The sequence below is a fragment of the Mesoplodon mirus genome, assembly GCF_964341445.2.
Source record: "Mesoplodon mirus genome assembly, chromosome: 7".
NCBI classification, from domain to species: domain Eukaryota; kingdom Metazoa; phylum Chordata; class Mammalia; order Artiodactyla; family Ziphiidae; genus Mesoplodon; species Mesoplodon mirus.
In genome coordinates this window covers 101,355,958-101,373,920 of record NC_138983.1, presented here as the reverse complement: position 1 = coordinate 101,373,920, position 17,963 = coordinate 101,355,958, and the positions used below count along the sequence as shown (strand labels likewise).

The 17,963-nt window shown below is 48.4% G+C and overlaps 1 protein-coding gene and 1 pseudogene across 2 annotated transcripts in view; both read left to right on the top strand.

The window, feature by feature from the left end:
- The window catches only part of LOC309808912 (centrosomal protein of 78 kDa-like), an 823,590-nt pseudogene that overhangs the window by 575,085 nt on the left and 230,542 nt on the right, over positions 1-17,963 (top strand). The window lies entirely within an intron of this gene.
- LOC309808092 (forkhead-associated domain-containing protein 1-like) overlaps positions 1-17,963 on the top strand; it is a gene marked incomplete at its 5' end in the record, with an annotated part of 101,393 nt that overhangs the window by 67,010 nt on the left and 16,420 nt on the right. The window contains 6 exons of the mRNA XM_082628094.1: positions 62-151; positions 1,166-1,270; positions 5,006-5,113; positions 7,850-7,933; positions 8,968-9,120; positions 9,973-10,168. Of these exons, the coding sequence (XP_082484220.1) occupies positions 62-151; positions 1,166-1,270; positions 5,006-5,113; positions 7,850-7,933; positions 8,968-9,120; positions 9,973-10,168 (736 nt within the window). The remainder of the gene's footprint in view (positions 1-61; positions 152-1,165; positions 1,271-5,005; positions 5,114-7,849; positions 7,934-8,967; positions 9,121-9,972; positions 10,169-17,963) is intronic.

Genomic DNA, 17,963 nt, shown 5'->3' with positions numbered 1-17,963 from the left:
TGAACACAATTACTTGGGACCCCCAGCCAAGCCCCCGTGGCCTTGTCCTTTTTCTCCACAGTGCTCAGTGCTGAAAGAAGAGTTACAGAAGGAAGATGCCCAGAAGGAGAAGTGGGAAGCCCAAGAGAAAGAGTTAAAACTCTGCAAAACCGTGCGTTGAACCTCCTGACCCCTAGGTGTCCACTGAAAGCCTAGATTGGGGCCTTGAGGGTTTTGGAGGGGTTCCTTGGCCCATTAGCTAGCACAAGCTCTGGGGCTTTCTGGGTGTTTGTGTGTTAATGCTTTGATTTGCTAGCCTCAAAGAGATGGGTGAAAAGACCATGGAAAACACACTCTCCCCAGATTTTCTGGGCAGTTGGCTCAAGGCCCCTCATCAGTTTTCCCCTGGGGAAAGGGACGGGAGGTGGCCACCATATGCTGCTAGAAATTCACCGTGGTCCCTACCCCTGGACTTGTGATGCCCAGACTTTCATGATCCACTGTCACAAGTTTTATCACAGCCCTGAGCACTGTTATTAACACAACTCTTCTTGAAGTATTTTTACTTAAATACATTCAATTTTACAACAATTCATAAAAACAAAATAAAAAGCAAATGTATCACTGGCCTTGTATGGAAGGTGAACATAAAAATGAATACAATGAAAAGATGACCACTCAATGTAAATGTTCACCCCCTGTACCGGCCCGAACCCTCGTGCACATCACCAGGCATACGTTTTCCATCCGTTGGGAAGCCCGGTGCCTGGGACAGGGGGAGGAGACGTGTGTTCTTCTCTCTGGCAGGAGCACACTTCTCTGCCTCAAATGAGAAAAAAGAAAAATGTCATTGTTCTTTTCTTCCAAACTGTGCCCATTGTGTCTTCCAAACAGCCCTTATTTAGATTGAACTCAAAAATATACCCCAAGGAAAGAGATTCTAATGAGTGGATAGGTATCTTGTACTGTTTAATCCAGGATCCATGCTGATCTTCAAAAGAAAATCAAATTTTCCCTCACCCAGCCCTTTCATTGCATCCGTTGAAAGAAAGTCTACTTTGCCTCAAAGATGTGGAATTGTCCCCCAAGGGAAGGAATGAAGCGAATCCCAGACTAGGTTTCTGCCTTAATGAACCGGATGAAATGAGTTGTGAAGTTGACTTCCCTGTTGTTGGAACTCTTTCAGCAAATCCATGACATGGAAAAAGAAATGAGGAAGCTCAGGGTGGAGCTGAAAAGGAGCAGTACCGAGCAGAGCCTGATCTCTATGACGCTGCGGGAAAAGAGCAAGGTATGGCAGGGACAGGTCGGCCTGGGAACCACTCTGGGGCCAGCACTCCACCTGCATCATCTCTGTTCATCCTCACAATGACCCCATGCGGTCTATACTGGTATTATCCCCACTTTACAGTTGGGAAAACTGAGGCTCACAGAGGTGAAGGAAGTTATCCAAGTTCACTTGCATAAAGTAGTTGTGGCAGAACTTGAATCCAGGTCTGCCTGACTCCAAAGCTCCTGTGTGTAACCACTACCCTAGACTGCCTTCAGATCTTAATTGTGAAATTATCTAAGAAAGAATTGATCCATTAAATCAAGTTTGCCAATGATGTTGTTCCAACTTAAATTCTCATATTGATTTTTTTGTCTTTTTGTTCCATCATTGAGAATGTTTTTAAAAATCTCAACATGTTTGTAATTTGTGTGTTTCTTCTTTTAATATGAACGATGTTTGCTTTATATATTTTGAGGCTGTGTTACTAGGTGCATATAAATTTAGGATCCTAATACTTCCTGTAGAGCAAAACTTTAGATCATCATGAAATGTCCCTTTTCATCTCTAGTAGTGTTTCTCCCTTAACGTCTCCTTTGTCATTTAGCTTCACCACTGGCTTTCTGTTGGTTAGAGTTTTCATACCTTATCTTTTTCATATGTTCTCTGTCAATTTTTGTCTTAAGTTTTAGACATATGCCTTCAAATAGCGTATCATTTTTACAAAATACAGTTTGACCATCTTTGACTTTTAGTCCATTTATATTATGTAATTACTCGTGTCCTGGGGTTTAAATCTACCTTCTTGCTCAATACCAGATGTACCATCTGTGGTATGTTCCTTTTTCTCTCCTTTCTTGCCTCCTTCTGAGTGGATGGTTTTCTCTTATTCCACTTTCCCCCTCTATTAGCTTGGAAATATTTCACTTTTTTACTATTCTTTTAGTCATAGTAAGACAATAGCATTCATCCTTGACTCACCAAAATCACACATTAATTAAGTTTTTCACTCTTCTACTATTCTCTTAGTAGTCATCCTGAAGACTATAAAGTGCATTCTTTTTTTTTTTTTTTTCGGTACGCGGGCCTCTCACTGTTATGGCCTCTTCCGTTGTGGAGCACAGGCTCTGGACGCACAGGCTCAGTGGCCATGGCTCACAGGCCCAGCCGCTCTGCGGCATGTGGGATCCTCCTGGACCAGGACACGAACCCATGTCCCCTGCATCGGCAGGCAGACTCTCAACCGCTGCGCCACCAGGGAAGCCCTGCATTCTTAAGTTACCAAGAGGCAATAGTAGTTGATAATGATGCCCTTCTCCTTGACAGTGCAATGAGTTTCAAACACCTTAACTTCACTTACCCCCTCCAGATTTATAAGCCATTACTGTCATTTTCTAAACTCCTCTTGATAGTTAAAACCCCCAAGACATTATTAGTGTTTTTCTATAGTCAGTATCATATCCACACATTACCCTTACTGTTGCTTGTCTTTTCTGCATCTCTGATCACCCACCTGGGTTCATTTTTCTTGTGTCTGAAGAATAGCCTTTAATGTTTTCCCTCATTGTGGCTCTGCTGATGACAAATTCTCAAATGTGCCTGTGTGTCTGTCTGGAGATGTATATTTAACCTTCATTCTTAAAACACATTTGACTGCGTATTGAATTCTACAAGGGCAACTCTTTTCTTTCAGCACATTAGATACAGCATTAGATATGTCACTATTGTCTTGTGGCTCCTATTATTTCTATTTAGAAGTCATCTGTAAGCCTAACTGTTGTACCTTTGCATAATCTGTCTTTTTCTCCGGTTGCTTTTAAGATTGTCTTTTTCCTTGATTTCCAGCAGTTTTATTATGGTTTATCTAGGTGTGGATCCAGTTTTATTTACCTCGTACAGAGTTCGTAGGGGCTTCTTGAATCTCTGGCTTGGTGTTTTGCCTTAGTTCAGGCGCTTGGGCTCTGTACCACACAGGCAGTGGGGAGCTACTAAGCCTCCTGAACAAGTGACTGATGCAATGACATTCGTGGACAGTAATTAGGGTGAAAATGAGAGTTACAATTTCTCACGTACTAGGCGTTACCCTGAACTTTTCACCTCTTAATCTTTACAACAGCGCTGTGATCTAGAAATCATCCTCTCCATTTTACAGATGAGAAAGTCAAGGCTACTAGTTACTAGTAAAGTAACTAGCCCAATGGCACAGTCGGTTTTGTCTGACTTCAGGTTTGTCTGACTTCAGTTACCCTGGCATAGCAAACAGCCACATGCTACTGTTTACACTGAAATTAATGAAAATTAAATAAAATTTTAATTCAGTTCCTCCGCCACACCAGCCCCATTTCGAGTGCTCGATCCCCAGATGTGGCTGGTGGCTGCCGTATTAGACAACACAGCCTCGCTCAGAGTACCTGTACCGTTGCAGAAAGTTCTGGTGGACAGAGCTGCCTTATAGCAGGGTAACTCTCACAGTACCGTTAAGATTGCACTGGAAGAAACTAAACTTGAGGCGAGGAGGCCAGTTGTCACAGTCCAGCTTGCATTTGAGAGGGGTTGGAGGACAGGCGTGAGACCCCCAAGTGTGAGAGAGGGAGCAGGGCGGCCGCTGAAGGTGACTCTGAGGCTTGGGGACAGGAACGGGGGCTGTTCATGCAGAACACAAACAGGGGCAGAGTCCAAGGCTGGACTTGGCTTTTGCAGCATATGAAACAGGCTGCTGAAATAGAAGTCAGAGCATGTTTAGACCTGGGAGAAAACTAAGGCCCAGAGAGCTTAGATGACTTTTCCAAGGTAACGGAGCTGGGTAGAGGCTCTTCCACTGGGCCACACTACTCAGAAGAAAGCTCTTAAGGGCTTTTCTGGGTCTTTTATAACATCCCTGTGATCCCCCTCTTCAGATCCCTAAAAACACAGCCTGTGAATTTGTTTCAGCACAAAAACTTTCCATTTATTTACGAGTGTTTGCCTCATTTCCTGTTAGTGCCAGGGCCCAGGGCTCAGCAGGTGCATCCAAGAATTGAGCAGCTGCGAGGCCTACACTGGCCAGCCAAGGGTAGCGTGGAGCACTCCCAAGCTTACCGTGCGTTGACTGTTACCCAAGCAAGGGGGGAAAAGTAGGCAAGCTTCTCCACTTTAAACGCCTTCCTTTGCAGGCTGCAATTCTTAATAGACATTGCTTTGGCAAGCCTCCAGAGAGGTTACCACCAGTGAGTGTGCTCAAAGTGGTAACGACAAACAGTTATGATAATAAACCCAATCATAACATTTCCAAGTACCCATCACGAGTTATTAGAACGAGACTGTACGGCGGACATTCCCGTCCACCTTTCATAGGTTACAACGGTACTTAACACTCTCACAGAGCCCTTAAGCACTATTCCAAACATTGAATCCCCACAATGACTCTATGCAGTGATACTAGTATCATCATTCCCATTTGACAGATGAGGACACTGAGTCACGGAGCAGTGAAGTAACTTTCCGAGTGTCGTACGGCTTGTTAGGGACCGACCTGGGATGGGAGTGTGCGGTAGAACATAGTTGAGCCCCGGGTGCAGAGCTCGGCCCTTTCCCGTAGGGGGCAACTCCCTGTGAGTTTGCCTCCACCCTGTGCATGCCTGTGACCCCTGCTGCTGGGCTGCAGCTGTCCCTACCCCTCAGGGACTCCCCCACTGCCATTAGCCCACCCAGAAGAGTTTCCCCAGAGGGCATGATGATCACATTAGCAGCAAGCCCACACTTTCATCATCCTTTCAGGTGGAAGAGAAGCTTCGGGAGGATTGCAGAAGGAAATTGCTTCAGCTGAAAGAAATGAGGAACAGAGAAAACCTCATTAAAGCCAATTTGGAAAGGGCAGTAGGTCAGGTAGGTGTGCTGCAGAGCCCCTTCACGGGCCCGTGCTCTCCACGGAATCCCGCACCCAAGCGGCCGGCAGGGATGAATGAGGAGGAAGACGGCCTGCCTTAGTTCACCCGCTTATCTCAGGCCAGGGCTTTGTGCAGCTTCCGCGTCCCCGTGGATTTCACTAAAGAGGCTTTTCCTTCTGGGAAGCTGCCCACTCCAGTGTTTGCTGTTGCCTGAGACCCTGACCAAGCAGCCAGTCCCAGCTCAAGGCCCACCCCAGTGAACCAGCTGTGCGGTTCCCTCTTGGGAAGGGTTTGAGCTCTTGACCCCGGTGGTGTTTCTAGCACTTTCTCCTTCACATTTTTTGTCCTGACATTTAGAGCGATCTTTCTTCCTCTGGGCCCCCAAAGAGATGCTACAGTCAGTGTCCCCAGGGAATTGCCACATTTCTGTTTGTTTGTTTGTTTGTTTTGTTTGGCCGAACCGCGTGGCTTGCAGGATTTTAGTTCCCCGACCAGGGATGGAACCCGTGCCCCCTGCAGTGGCTGCATGGAGTCTTAACCACTGGAGCGCCAGGGAAGTCCTGCCACTTTTCTTAATAAAGTAAAACCCAGAATACCACAGCTTATGCCAGGTGGAGGTGGGCAGGGTGGGGAGAGGGCCATTTCCCAGGCCTCTGACCCAAGATGGCCCAGTGGCCCTTCCTCTGACACGTGGCACAGACATGAGGGCCAGAACATGCAAACGAGCCTTCACCAAAGGCTAAGGGAGAGCAAACGAGAACCCAAGATGGGGCACTGGCCCTCCAGAACACAGCCCACCGAGGGCAGCCCATCTTGGGCCCCTCCACAAGGCATCCTCTCCTGGCAGCCACGGCTCCAGGGGGACCAAGAACGTTTTGCGTGTATGTGTTTGTGCTTTTCTTTTTCTGGGAGAGTGAGTCCACCTCGTCACTCATTGGATGCTCAGAAGGATTTGTAAACCACCAAAAAAGGTTAAGAACCACGATCCTTAAAGGAGCCCTCCATCCCACCCAGCCCAGCTCCCAAAGCCCTTGAGTTTGGTAGCATCCAAGCCTGAACCATCAGTGTGACCGGAATTTGTCCCACGCGCTGAACTTCAGAGGCACCCACAAGTTAAATGATGATGCTGACCCTCAGGCAGGTTTGAAAGCCTCTTCAACCAACTTCCACACCATCACCCCCGGTGTCCTTTCTCCTGCAGGGTGCCGACCCCTTAGCAAGGCAGAGAGCCCGCCAGCCTGGGCTTCCCTCCGTGCACCTGGGCTACCCCTCACCTTGCTGGCACTCTGCACCCACGGCGAACACCCGCCTTGAGGGCATGATCTGCGCCACTTGCCGAGCGCCTGGTCATGGCTCTGGCCAGGGGTCATCCAGGAAGACCCTCAGAGACACTGAGATTCCTCCAGGTCTAGACTCGAGAGAGAAAGGACGAACAAGGCTTCTCTGCGCTGCCTGGGCCTTGCTGCTTCACCCCCTTGTCTCCACAGCCCGCTCCCGGCCTGAGGTCCTGCCCTTCCCCAGGCCAGTGACCACAGGACTCAGCCCACCATCCAGCAGGACCTGTCCCTCCCCACCCCCACCCCCCACCAAGCAGTCCTGTAGGGCGCCTCTGGTGATAACACGGGCCATTGCCCACAGGGCCCTCTGCATAACCTCTTCCTCGGGCGACCTAGGACCCTCCCTTGGCCATGAAACCAGCAGACGACCCAGAGTCCCTCCAATCACCCAGCTGGCTTCTGGCAGGATGACTGCAGAGGTGTCCTTAGGAGAGTCACAATTCCTCTACTTGGCTTCCTAGAGCTCCCTGGTGTGCAGCAGACTCCTGTGTCTTAGGACCTGTTCACGTTCTCATTGATTCTGTGGCCCTTGTGGTCCTTCAGGGCTCTGTTTTAGAGCCTTTCATGACCACATTTTGCCAGTGAGCCAAAAACCCAGGCCAAGGGCCATCACGTTGGGAAATTTCCAGAGAAACTTGGGCTTCTTTGCCGTTCAAGTCTCATGAGCCTGGGGCATCTTGAACTCCTCATTCTAGAAGCCCTGACTTAATTTAACTGCGTTGTTTCATCATCCGTAATATGAAGACACCAGCATCAGGGAGGCACTCAGTAAAAACTGGCTGAACTGAAGGAGAGGACTTTGAACATCTGACTTGACAGGTGTTTCTGTTCTAAGCATTCGATGAACGTTTATTGAGTGCCTGCTGTGTGCCAGGCGCTGCACCAGGCTCCGGGGACCTGGAGAGGAGTACAGGAGACGTCGTCTTCAGGACACAAGGTCTAAGGCACAAAACGGCAGCAGGCAGCTCCTCCTTCTCTCCCCAGGCGCCCTTGCTGATGACACGAGTTACCCGGGCTGACAGCCTCAATGTTTATCTCACAGCCTGGTGCCAACGTAGCAATTACGGAAGAGCGCTCCCGGCCCTGGACTTCCCACTGGATAATTGGCAGCAAGTGGCTCTTCCGAGAGCCCGAGACGTGTGTGTGCTGACCGTGTGCGTCGGCTAGGTTAGGCGGGCACACCTGAAAAGTCATTAAAACCTGCTGTCCCCCTCTCTTGTGTGGGCACTGCCCCTTCCGGTGAGAGGTGAAGGTGTTAATTACCCATAATGACCACTGAAGGCGTGCAGAGCCTTCTCACCGATTTCTCCCAGACCCAGCGACGGAGGCGCCTCCCCCAGCCTGGCCGCTGCAGCTGCGCCCCTCACCTCATCCCCTTCCCTTTCTTTGTGCTGCAGCTGGAGCTGTTCAGAGGTCAGGTCCTCAAGGCCACCTGCGGACGCGTGAAACCGTTCCAGGACACACCCGTCTCCAGTCAGCAGGCTCGTCTCTCTTCCCCACTTTCTCCTTCAGGGACCCGGGGCTCCAGACACTGGGAGCATATGTTCCTGTTTTTTGTTGGTGGCACATAATTTTCACACTGTTGCTACACCATAAAGATTTGTTTTGATTTTCTGGGATTTCCTGGCTTTTCAAGTAAAAGCCAGTTAAACTCCCTTGTAGTGTTTCTGTGAAAATCAAATTAAACCACCCAGGGCTGTGTCTGGTCGGCAGACCCGCACGGTGAACCTCCGTTAGCCCCGCGAGGAAAGGGGCGGCCTCAGCATGGACGGTGCGTCCTCGCTCGCTCGTTCCTCCTGAAGTGGCAGATGGCAGTGAGGGTGGGCCTCTGGCTGTAACGATGCCTTATTATCCTTCCGTTTATCCTCTCCAATCCTGGGTGTCAGCGCGCGGGTCACAAGATCACACCACGGGCTTCTCTCGGACGACCTCCTTTTTAGGAGCCCACAGCATCCGGCTCAGCGTGATGAATCCCTCCCAGAATGCAGAAGAATCTAGAACACACTCGTGGCCACATGACAGGCCTTTGGCTCTTAAAACACCATCTCTGATCCTGGGAAACATGCCCCGGTGACAGAGCCAATATCCACGCTCCAGAGCCAACCCCAAAACACACCAGGACCTCCCTCCTCCGAGCTTAAGCTGAAGCCCTCCAGGTCCCCTCCCCCCAGAGCCACCCTGCATTTTAATTAATTAATTAATTAATTTTTGCTGGGTTGGGTCTTCGTTTCTGTGCGAGGGCTTTCTCCAGTTGCGGCGAGCAGGGGCCACCCTTCATCGCGGTGCGCGGGCCTCTCACTATCGCGGCCTCTCTTGTTGCGGAGCACAGGCTCCAGACGCGCAGGCTCAGTAGTTGTGGCTCACAGGCCCAGTTGCTCCGCGGCATGTGGGATCTTCCCAGACCAGGGCTTGAACCCGCATCCCCTGCATCGGCAGGCAGACTCCCAACCACCGCGCCACCAGGGAAGCCCCACCCTGCATTTTAAATCTTTTTTTTTTTTCTTTTTCTCACCAGTTACCAGAAAAGAGCAGCAGGGTCACAGAGGACAATAGCAACGTTTGGCAGCAAAAGCGGACCCTGCAGAAGGAGACCCAGCTCAGCAGCTGCAAAGAGGAGGAAATCACCCAGAACATCAAGAAGCTGAAGACATCCTTAGACAGTTGCCAGGTGCCCCCTTCTCCATTCCTCAAATGTCCCCTGTGTCTCATTTTTGTGCTCCTTGTTCAGGAAATTGTCCAGCTCTGCTTTTAGTCCACCTTTTCTCTTGTTGGAGAAATCTGTTTGAGATCAGAATACAAAGGACCTCCAGAAATGCCTCCCAGGTGAACTTGGTGTGGCCAAGGAGAAGCTGCCCGACACACTCCAAGTACTGCCTTTGGGAGGCCCCAGACCCCGGGGGAAAAAAAACAGCCCCGTGTTATTTCCAGAGAAACCAAAGAAACCTTCTGCTCTTTTTTTGCAGTTTTCTTTTCTGTCCCAGCAGTGGAAGGCTGCTCTTACCCTTATTGGACCAGAGGGTCTGGCAGAGCCCCCACTTCATGGCCCCCACGCAGGGATCCAGCTTATCACATCAGGCAGCTGCTTCTGCTTTCTCTGGAAATATGCAGCTACTATTTGGGGAGTCTGGGCAAATGTTGGCTTGTCAGCACTCTTTCAAATCAGGAAACCGCACTTTATGACCAGCTTGTGTGTTGATCTCAGCAGGAATTCTGTAACCAAATTTGCTTCTCCTTTCAGCCAAATCGTCCTTGGCAATTTGGCTTTGGAATTGCCTATACCTAAACAAAGGGTCTATTTGTCCATCCAGAGTCCCAGTTAGAGTGCACGTGAAATAAAAGCTGCCTCCTTCCTTCCGCCCCCCGAAAAAGGGAAGTAAAACTGGGCCGTCACAGGGCGGCCAACATACGGCTCTGCCTGCTTCACGGGCCCGTCAAGAACACTGCTCTGTGTGGGTCACAACCGTCAGGTGGTATTTCTGGCGATGGTGCCCGGGCTCCTCACGACCTCATCTCTTTCCAGGCGTGCATGACAATGTCTTGCTCTAGCAATGAGCTGAAGAAGGAGGTCGACCTCCTGCAGCACCTGCAGGTGAGCCCACCTGTCTCAGGGCTCCAGAAGGTGGCACTGGACATCTTGCGCCTGTCACTGTCCTGGCTGGAGGAAACGGAGCATCTCCTCCACGAGGTGGGGATCCAGTTCTCCAGCTCCGACAAAGGTGATTGAAACTCTTTTCTCACATAGTTACATGACTGAAATATTGCGTTGAATCTGATCACGATGGGACATCTATTGAGGGAGGCTTCTTAGGTATGTGGCCAAGTGTTCCCTTCTCCAGACTTCACTTTGCTTCACCACTTGAGAAGCAGTGTTCCTGGAAAAAAGTACACAAGTGAGATGTGACTACTGGAGAAAAATGAGACGTGACAGTGGCAAAAGGAAAAATCGAAATTATGCTAAATCTTCTCTCTCAGAAGTAACCATATATATACATATATAGAGTAGAGACGTTTTTTAGAGCAGTTTTATGTTCATGGCAAAATTGAGAGGATGATACAGAGATTTCCCAGGTACCCCCTGTCCCCACTCATACACAGCCTCCCCCATTTATCAGCATCAGCACCAGAGAGGTACAGTTGTCAGGACTGATGAACCTACATTGACACGTCCTAATCACCCAAAGTCCATGGTTTATATTAGGGTTCACTCTTTTTCATTTTAATTTTATTGGAGTGTAGTTGATTTACAATGCTGTGTAGGGGTCACTCTTGGTGTTGTACATCCTATGGGTTTGGACTTGGACAAATGTGTGATGACATGTATCCACCATTATAATATCATACAGAATCGTTTCCCTGCCCTGGCCTTTCTCGCCTTCTGAGATGGCCCACGCTCTGTCTGTGGAGTGTGTTTCTCTCTAAATAAGTCCACGTCTTACCTATCACTTTGTCTCTCACTGAATTCTTTCTGCGATGAGACATCAACAACCTGAGCTTCATTAAGTCCTGAGACCAGCAGGTCCACCAATAATGAGGCCCACCCCGGGGAGGACCCAGAGGCCCTGTAAATCGCAATGCTCCACCGGGAAGATGGTCCAGTCCTGAAGGTGCCTTTGATCCCAAATCTACTGCCCTAAGCAGAAGCCAGGGAGCACGGCGGGGGATGTGGTTCAGATCAGGCCATCTCTGAGCAGATTGGTGGATTCTGTGCACAAAGCCCTGGTATTAGGTCAACTCGATTTATGAGTTTCACTTCTCAGGTCACTCTGTAACTACACAGTAACAGAAAGTACGCAGAATTCATTAAAAGCCACCTGTGGAGTCCATAGAGGGGAAGTGGGGTGGGTGAAGTTACAGATCAGGGACGTGGTAATAAAGCAAAATGATGATAACCCATAAACCCAAATATCTAGAAACTGATATTCTAGAAACTGAGGAAAGTAAAGCTACAAGTTTAACAAAATAAAAAGAAGCAAAGGAGAAGCCAACTTCAGAGCCAGCCTATGCAATTCCTCCATGGCAGCGCATGTTTGTCTGATTGAAGCCTGGCCCTGCTGTTCTTCAGTGCCTTCCTATTAGTGCCTTAAGTAATCAACATCTCCAGTATCCCTCTGCAGTGTTCAGGAATTCAACTCGTCATGGGGAAACCTGTGGTTTGAGGACTTAAGTTTTTAAGATAACGTCTTTTCTTTTCAAAACTGGACATTTTTATTCCAAATAAAAGAACCTATCCCCCCCCAAAAAAAGAATAGTTTCACTGCCCTGAAAATCCTCTGTGCTCCCTCCCAGCCCCCCCGCAGCCCCTGGCAACCACAGATCTTTTTACCGTCGCCATAGTTTTTGCCTTTTCCAGGATATCATGTAGTTGGAATCATACAACTTTTCAGATTAGTTTTTTTTATTTAGTAATATGCATTTTCGTTTCCTCCAAGTCTTTTCATGGCTTGATAGCTCTTTTTTTCTTTTTAAGTGCCCAATAATATTCCATTATCCATTCACCTACTGAAGGACATCCTGGTGGCTTCCAAGTTTTGGCAGTTATGAATAAAGCTGCCATAAACGTCCACCTGCAGGGTTTTGTGTGGACATGTTTTCAACTTCTTTGAGTAAATACCAAGGGCGCGGTTGCTGAATCGTGTGGTTAGAGTACATTTAGTTTTTTTTTTAATTAATTTATTTTATTTTATTTATTTTTGGCTGCATTGGGTCTTCATTGCTGCGCACGGGCTTTCTCTAGTTACCGCAAGCGGGGGCTACTCTTCCTTGTGGTGCACGGGCTTCTCATTGCAGTGGCTTCTCTTGTTGCGTTGCATGGGCTCTAGGTGCGCAGGCTTCAGTAGTTGTGGCACACGGTCTCAGTAGTTGTGGCTCACGGGCTCTAGAGCACAGGCTCAGTAGTTGTGGCACACAGGCTTAGTTGCTCCGTGGCATGTGGGATCTTCCCAGACCAGGGCTTGAACCTGTGTCCCTTGCATTGGCAGGCGGATTCTTAACCACTAGGCCACCAGGGAAGTCCGTAGAGTACGTTTAGTTTTTAAGAAAACCACAAAACTCTTTTCCAAAGTGGCTGTTTTGCGTTCCCGCCAACAATGAATGAGAGTTCCTGTTGCTTCACATCCTCGCTAGCATTTGGTATCGTCACTACGATCATATTTTGTGTGGAACTTCCAGGGCATTTTCCCATGGAAAGAGCTGTGTGATTCTAGGCAAGTTACTTCCCCTCTCTGTGCCTGTTTCTTTACCTGTAAAATGGGGATAATAGGGAATACTCACCCCTTAGGATTTTTGTGAGGATTAAAATGCACTGATACATGTAAAGTACTTAAAATAGTACCTGGCATAAAATAGGCACTACCTATCCACGTGTATTGATTTTTTAACTTTACAAAAGAATAATGTCATATTATACCCAATTTCCTTTAGTTTCATTCCTAACAGTACATCTGGAGCACCCTTCCATGTCAATACACACAGATCTACATCATCGCTGTCACTGATGGCAAGGAACCTCATTCTGAAGGGTGTACCGTAATTTATTTAGCCAGTCCTCTATAATGGGCATTTAAGTTGCTTCCAGGTTTTCACACTTAATAGATGAGGCTGACATAAATATTATTCACACATACCTATTCATCTTATCTTTATCATCCTAGATGTGGAAGGATATGAACCACTTTCATTCAACAAAGATTTATCGCAGGCCTCCTAGATACCAGGCACAGTGCAGGTTGGAAATATAATGGGGTCAGAAACAGGTAGAATTCAGGTTATGGGGTATATGGATGTTGGCTGTAAAATTCCTCCCTCTTCACTGTACATTTGAAATCTTTCATAATAAAATATTGGGGAACTAACAGGCACTCTCCCTGCGCTTGTAGATCTTAGGGTCTCAGGGAGGAATAGGGTGGGGCCTTAACTGAAAAATCACTCACATGTAAAACTTTAATCATGACAGTTGATTTGAAGGAGAAGTGCAGGGCTCTGACCTGGTCAGGGACGGCAGGGCACCTGCAGGGTGCATAGGAGTTATTTGCCAAAGAGGGGAGGGGAGGGCATTCTGGGTGGAGGGAGCAGCGTGGTGGGATCGCAGGAAGCATGGAAAACTCACGGGACTAAAAGAAATGGAGGCGGAGGGCAGGGACTGGTGAAGGAGGTCCACAGGGGCTGTATCATGTTGTGGCCGGGGGCTTGCAGAGCGCTGGTAAGAAGCTCTGCTTTAACCTGAGAGCAGAGAGAAGCCCACGAAAGGTTTTAAGTAAGGAACTGATGGAACAGGCTTGCATTTGGAGACAGTCATCTTGGCCACGAGTGGAAAATGTACAGGAAGGTGGCCAGCACAGAACCCCGGGAGAGCAGTTAGGAGGCTGTCACAAGACACGATGGTGGCCCTCACTGTGGCAATGGAGGGGACGGAGCAAGAGAGAAGATTCCAGGGGCATTTAAGAGATGAATCAACAGGCCTCAGTGATGGAGTTAGATATGGCTAGAAGGGAAGTGATGGAGAGAAAGGGGGCTACAGATCTCCAGGTTTCTGGCTTGTGTTAAAAGTACAGATGTGGTTCCTTCACTAAAATCCAGAGTAAAGAATGCCACAGGAGGACCAGGTTTGAGAGGGAAGATGAGTGTGAGGTGCCTGTAGACATCCAAAGTGAGGTGCCAAGGACGCAGCTGTCACCCTGGATATCCAACCGTATCAGTGATGTGACCCTGGAACCCAGAAGAACATGTGCCACGTAGCGGGTGCTTAGTCAGATGGGATGGATGGACGGGTGGATGGATGGATGGTGATTAAAGCCATACGTGTGAATGGTATCACTAGGAAGAAAGTATTGAATGAGAAGGGAGAGCCCAGGGCCACACCTGGGAAACTCCAACATTTATCCTTGATACTACTTGCCAAAGCGCTCTCCAGAGAGGCTGCGCAAATTTGACATTCTTACAATAATGAATGAGAATAGAGGAGTGATTTTCAACTCTGGTGATTAAGCAACCCCAGCCAGGATATGTCTAAGGTAATCCAGAAGGTGGTGTGAATTTCTTTTAAACGTGTTTAAAAAGAAAGGCAAGGCTTCCCTGGTGGCACAGTGGTTGGGAGTCTGCCTGCTAATGCAGGGGACACGGGTTCGAGCCCTGGTCTGGGAGGATCCCACATGCCGCGGAGCAGCTAGGCCCGTGAGCCACAACTACTGAGCCTGCGCGTCTGGAGCCTGTGCTCCGCAACGAGAGGCCGCGATAGTGAGAGGCCCGCGCACCGGGATGAAGAGTGGCCCCTGCTTGCTGCAACTAGATGAAGCCCTCTCACAGAAACGAAGACCCAAGACAGCCAAAAAAATAAATAAATAAACAAATGTGGGGTTTAAGCAAAAAAAGAGAGGCAAAATCCAGATGAACTTTTCTGTAAGTGCCTGCCCCTCACCGAGAGCATAGAGAACAGGGGCGCTGCATTGCTCCCGGCAACCCAGCCCCTCCCCAACCCCTGTATTACTGTCGTTGTAATCATGGCAGAGTCTGAGTGTGCGTGAAACCAAGAGAGATGTGGCCCACGGTTCTAGCTGTTCTTCAAAATCAGAACTAAAACAAGGAAAGACCATGATCTCTATCCTAGTAATAGCGGGGCCAAGCAATGTGTGCACTGTCCCCTCCCCAGGCTTCAGGAGTCACTGAAGCCTCTGCCTCTAAATCTAGTCTTACATTCCCGTAAAGAAACATGGGTTGCAAAATTAAGCCATCAGGGGCTTCCCTAGTGGCGCAGTGGTTGAGAGTCCACCTGCCGATGCAGGGGACACGGGTTCGTGCCCCGGTCCGGGAAGATCCCACATGCCGCGGAGCAGCTGGGCCCGTGAGCCATGGCCGCTGAGCCTGCGCGTCCGGAGCCTGTGCTCCGCAACAGGAGAGGCCACAACAGTGAGAGGCCCACGTACCGCTAAAAAAAAAGAAGAAGCTGGCTCAAAAACTCTTTATGTGTTAGTCCACCATGATAAGTGATTCAAGGTACTTCCCATCACTGAGGCCAGCACGGGATCCCCGAGTCACTCATCACCATACACAAGCAGTCCTAAGAGCCTTGTGTGTTCACAGTTCCTAAGAGGAGGGTAGGAACCATGGTTTGTTTAACTCCTCCTGGGTACTTGTCACTGTGTTAGTTGTTTTACATGTACTGTGTACTTTCATCTTCCAACAGCCCAATGAGCCAGGTACTACTGTCGTCTTTATTTTGCAAGTAAGGAAACTGAGTATCAATAACATTAAGGAACTTGCTCAAAGTCACACAGCTGGTACATGGTAGGGTCAGGACTCAAACTGAGGTCGTTGTGATCCTGGCACTTGTGCTTTTTCTGTGACCCCACATGCCCTCCGAAGATCCAGAGGGGTACCAGGTGCATGCCCAGTTCCTAGAGGACAGGTTCTGTCGTTAACTTGAACAGAGACAAACCTGAGAGTTTCATTCCCTGGAGTGAAGGGTGTCTGATTCGCGCCGCGGGCCTCGCCCCAGCAAAGCCCCATTTGCATTAGAGCGAATAATTCTGAGTTCAGGCTTTGGAGACCAGCTGCTAAGGTGTGACTCTCAAGTGTGCGCTTACTCATTGTGTGAGCAGGTCTCGACTTCTGTGTGCCTCTGTTTACTTGGTTATAAAATGGGGTTAAGATCTCACCAGGTAGTTGTGAGGATTAAACGACGTGGTACCCAAATCGTGGGGTCACACATAAGCCTTAGGAAACGGTAGCTGCCATCCGCATCAGCCTTGAATACTTGTTGATTTAATGTGAACTAAATGTGGATGGCAAGCAGATGGGTATGCACACAGGCAGGGCAGCTTGATTTACTCACGCCGAGGTGCCTTTACCTGTGACCCCTGCCGCATCTCTATTTGACAGCTAGTCAGATTTTCTTAGCCGTGAGCACTCAGTTCTCTTCCCAGGCCTTCTTCCTCGGCTCTTGACAATGGGCTGCATTTCCTAGCTGCCGAGTGGTAAAGCTGGGACTCCATCCAGGTCCCTCTGACCTCAAAGCCCCTGCTCTGAACCACCATACTACCTGCCTTTTAAAATATTGTCCTAAGGGATAAAACGCACGTAACAAGCTAGGTCTGTAAAATCCTGGAATAAATCCCTCAGGGAAATCCAGGTTGAGTAACTATTGTTGGATCATGTCATGAGCAGCCCAGGAGATTGGGGTCACTACTAAAGATCTGATTGGTTAAGATATCACCTAACACCTGTCACAATGGCCGTCACCAAAAAGAACACAAATAACAACTGTTGGCGAGGATATGGAGAAAAGGGAACCCTTGTACACTGTTGGTGGAAATGTAAATTGGTGTGGCCACTACGGAAAACAGTTTGAAGGTTTCTCAAAACACTAAAAATAGAACTACCACATGATCCAGCAATTCCACTCCTCGGTATTTATTCCCCTAAAATGGAAAACACTAATTCAAAAAGATACATGCACCCCAATGTTCATAGCAGCATTATTTACGATAGCCAAGACATGAAAGCAACCTAAGTGCCCATCCACAGATGAGTGGATAAAGAAGATGCAGTAGGGAATTCCCTGGCGGTCCAGTGGATAGGAGTTGACGCTTTCACTGCTACGGCCCAGGTTCAGTCCCTGGTTGGGGAACTAAGATCCCACAAGCTGCATGGTGTGGCCACCCCCCAAAAATAGATGTGATATATCTATATCTATATCTATATCTATATATGCAGTGGAATACTACACAGCCATAAAAAAGAATGCAATTTTGCCATTTGCAGCAACATGGATGGACTTGGAGGGTACTATGCTTAGTGAAATAAGTCAGACAGAGAAAGACAAATACTGTATGATATGACTTTTATGTGGAATCTAAAAAATAAAACTAGTGGGGCCTCCCTGGTGGCGCAGTGGTTGAGAGTCCGCCTGCCGATGCAGGGGATACGGGTTCGTGCCCCGGTCTGGGAGGATCCCATATGCCGCGGAGCGGCTGGGCCCGTGAGCCATGGCCGCTGAGCCTGTGCGTCCGGAGCCTGTGCTCCGCAACGGGAGAGGCCACAACAGTGAGAGGCCCGCGTACAGCAAAAAAAAATAAAATAAAATAAAACTAGTGAATATAAGAAAAAAAGAAATAGACTCACAGATATAGAAAACAAACTAGTCGTTACCAGTGGGGAGCGGGAAAGGGGGAGGGACAAGTTAGAGGTAGGGAAATAAGAGGAACAAACTACCGTGCTCACTTCAGCAGCACATATACTAAAATCGGAACAATACAGAGAAGATTAACATGGTCCCTGTGCAAGGATGACACGGAAATTCATGAAGCGTTCCATCCTTCTGTGACCAGAATGGGAAGGAAATTCAAAAAAGAGGGGCTATATGAATACATAGAGCTGATTCACGTTGCTGTACAGTTGAAACTAACACAACATCGTAAAGCAGCTATACTCCAATTTTAAAAAAAAGAGGTACAAACTACTATGTATAAAATAAATAAGCTACAATGATATATTTTACAGCACAGGGAATATAGCCAA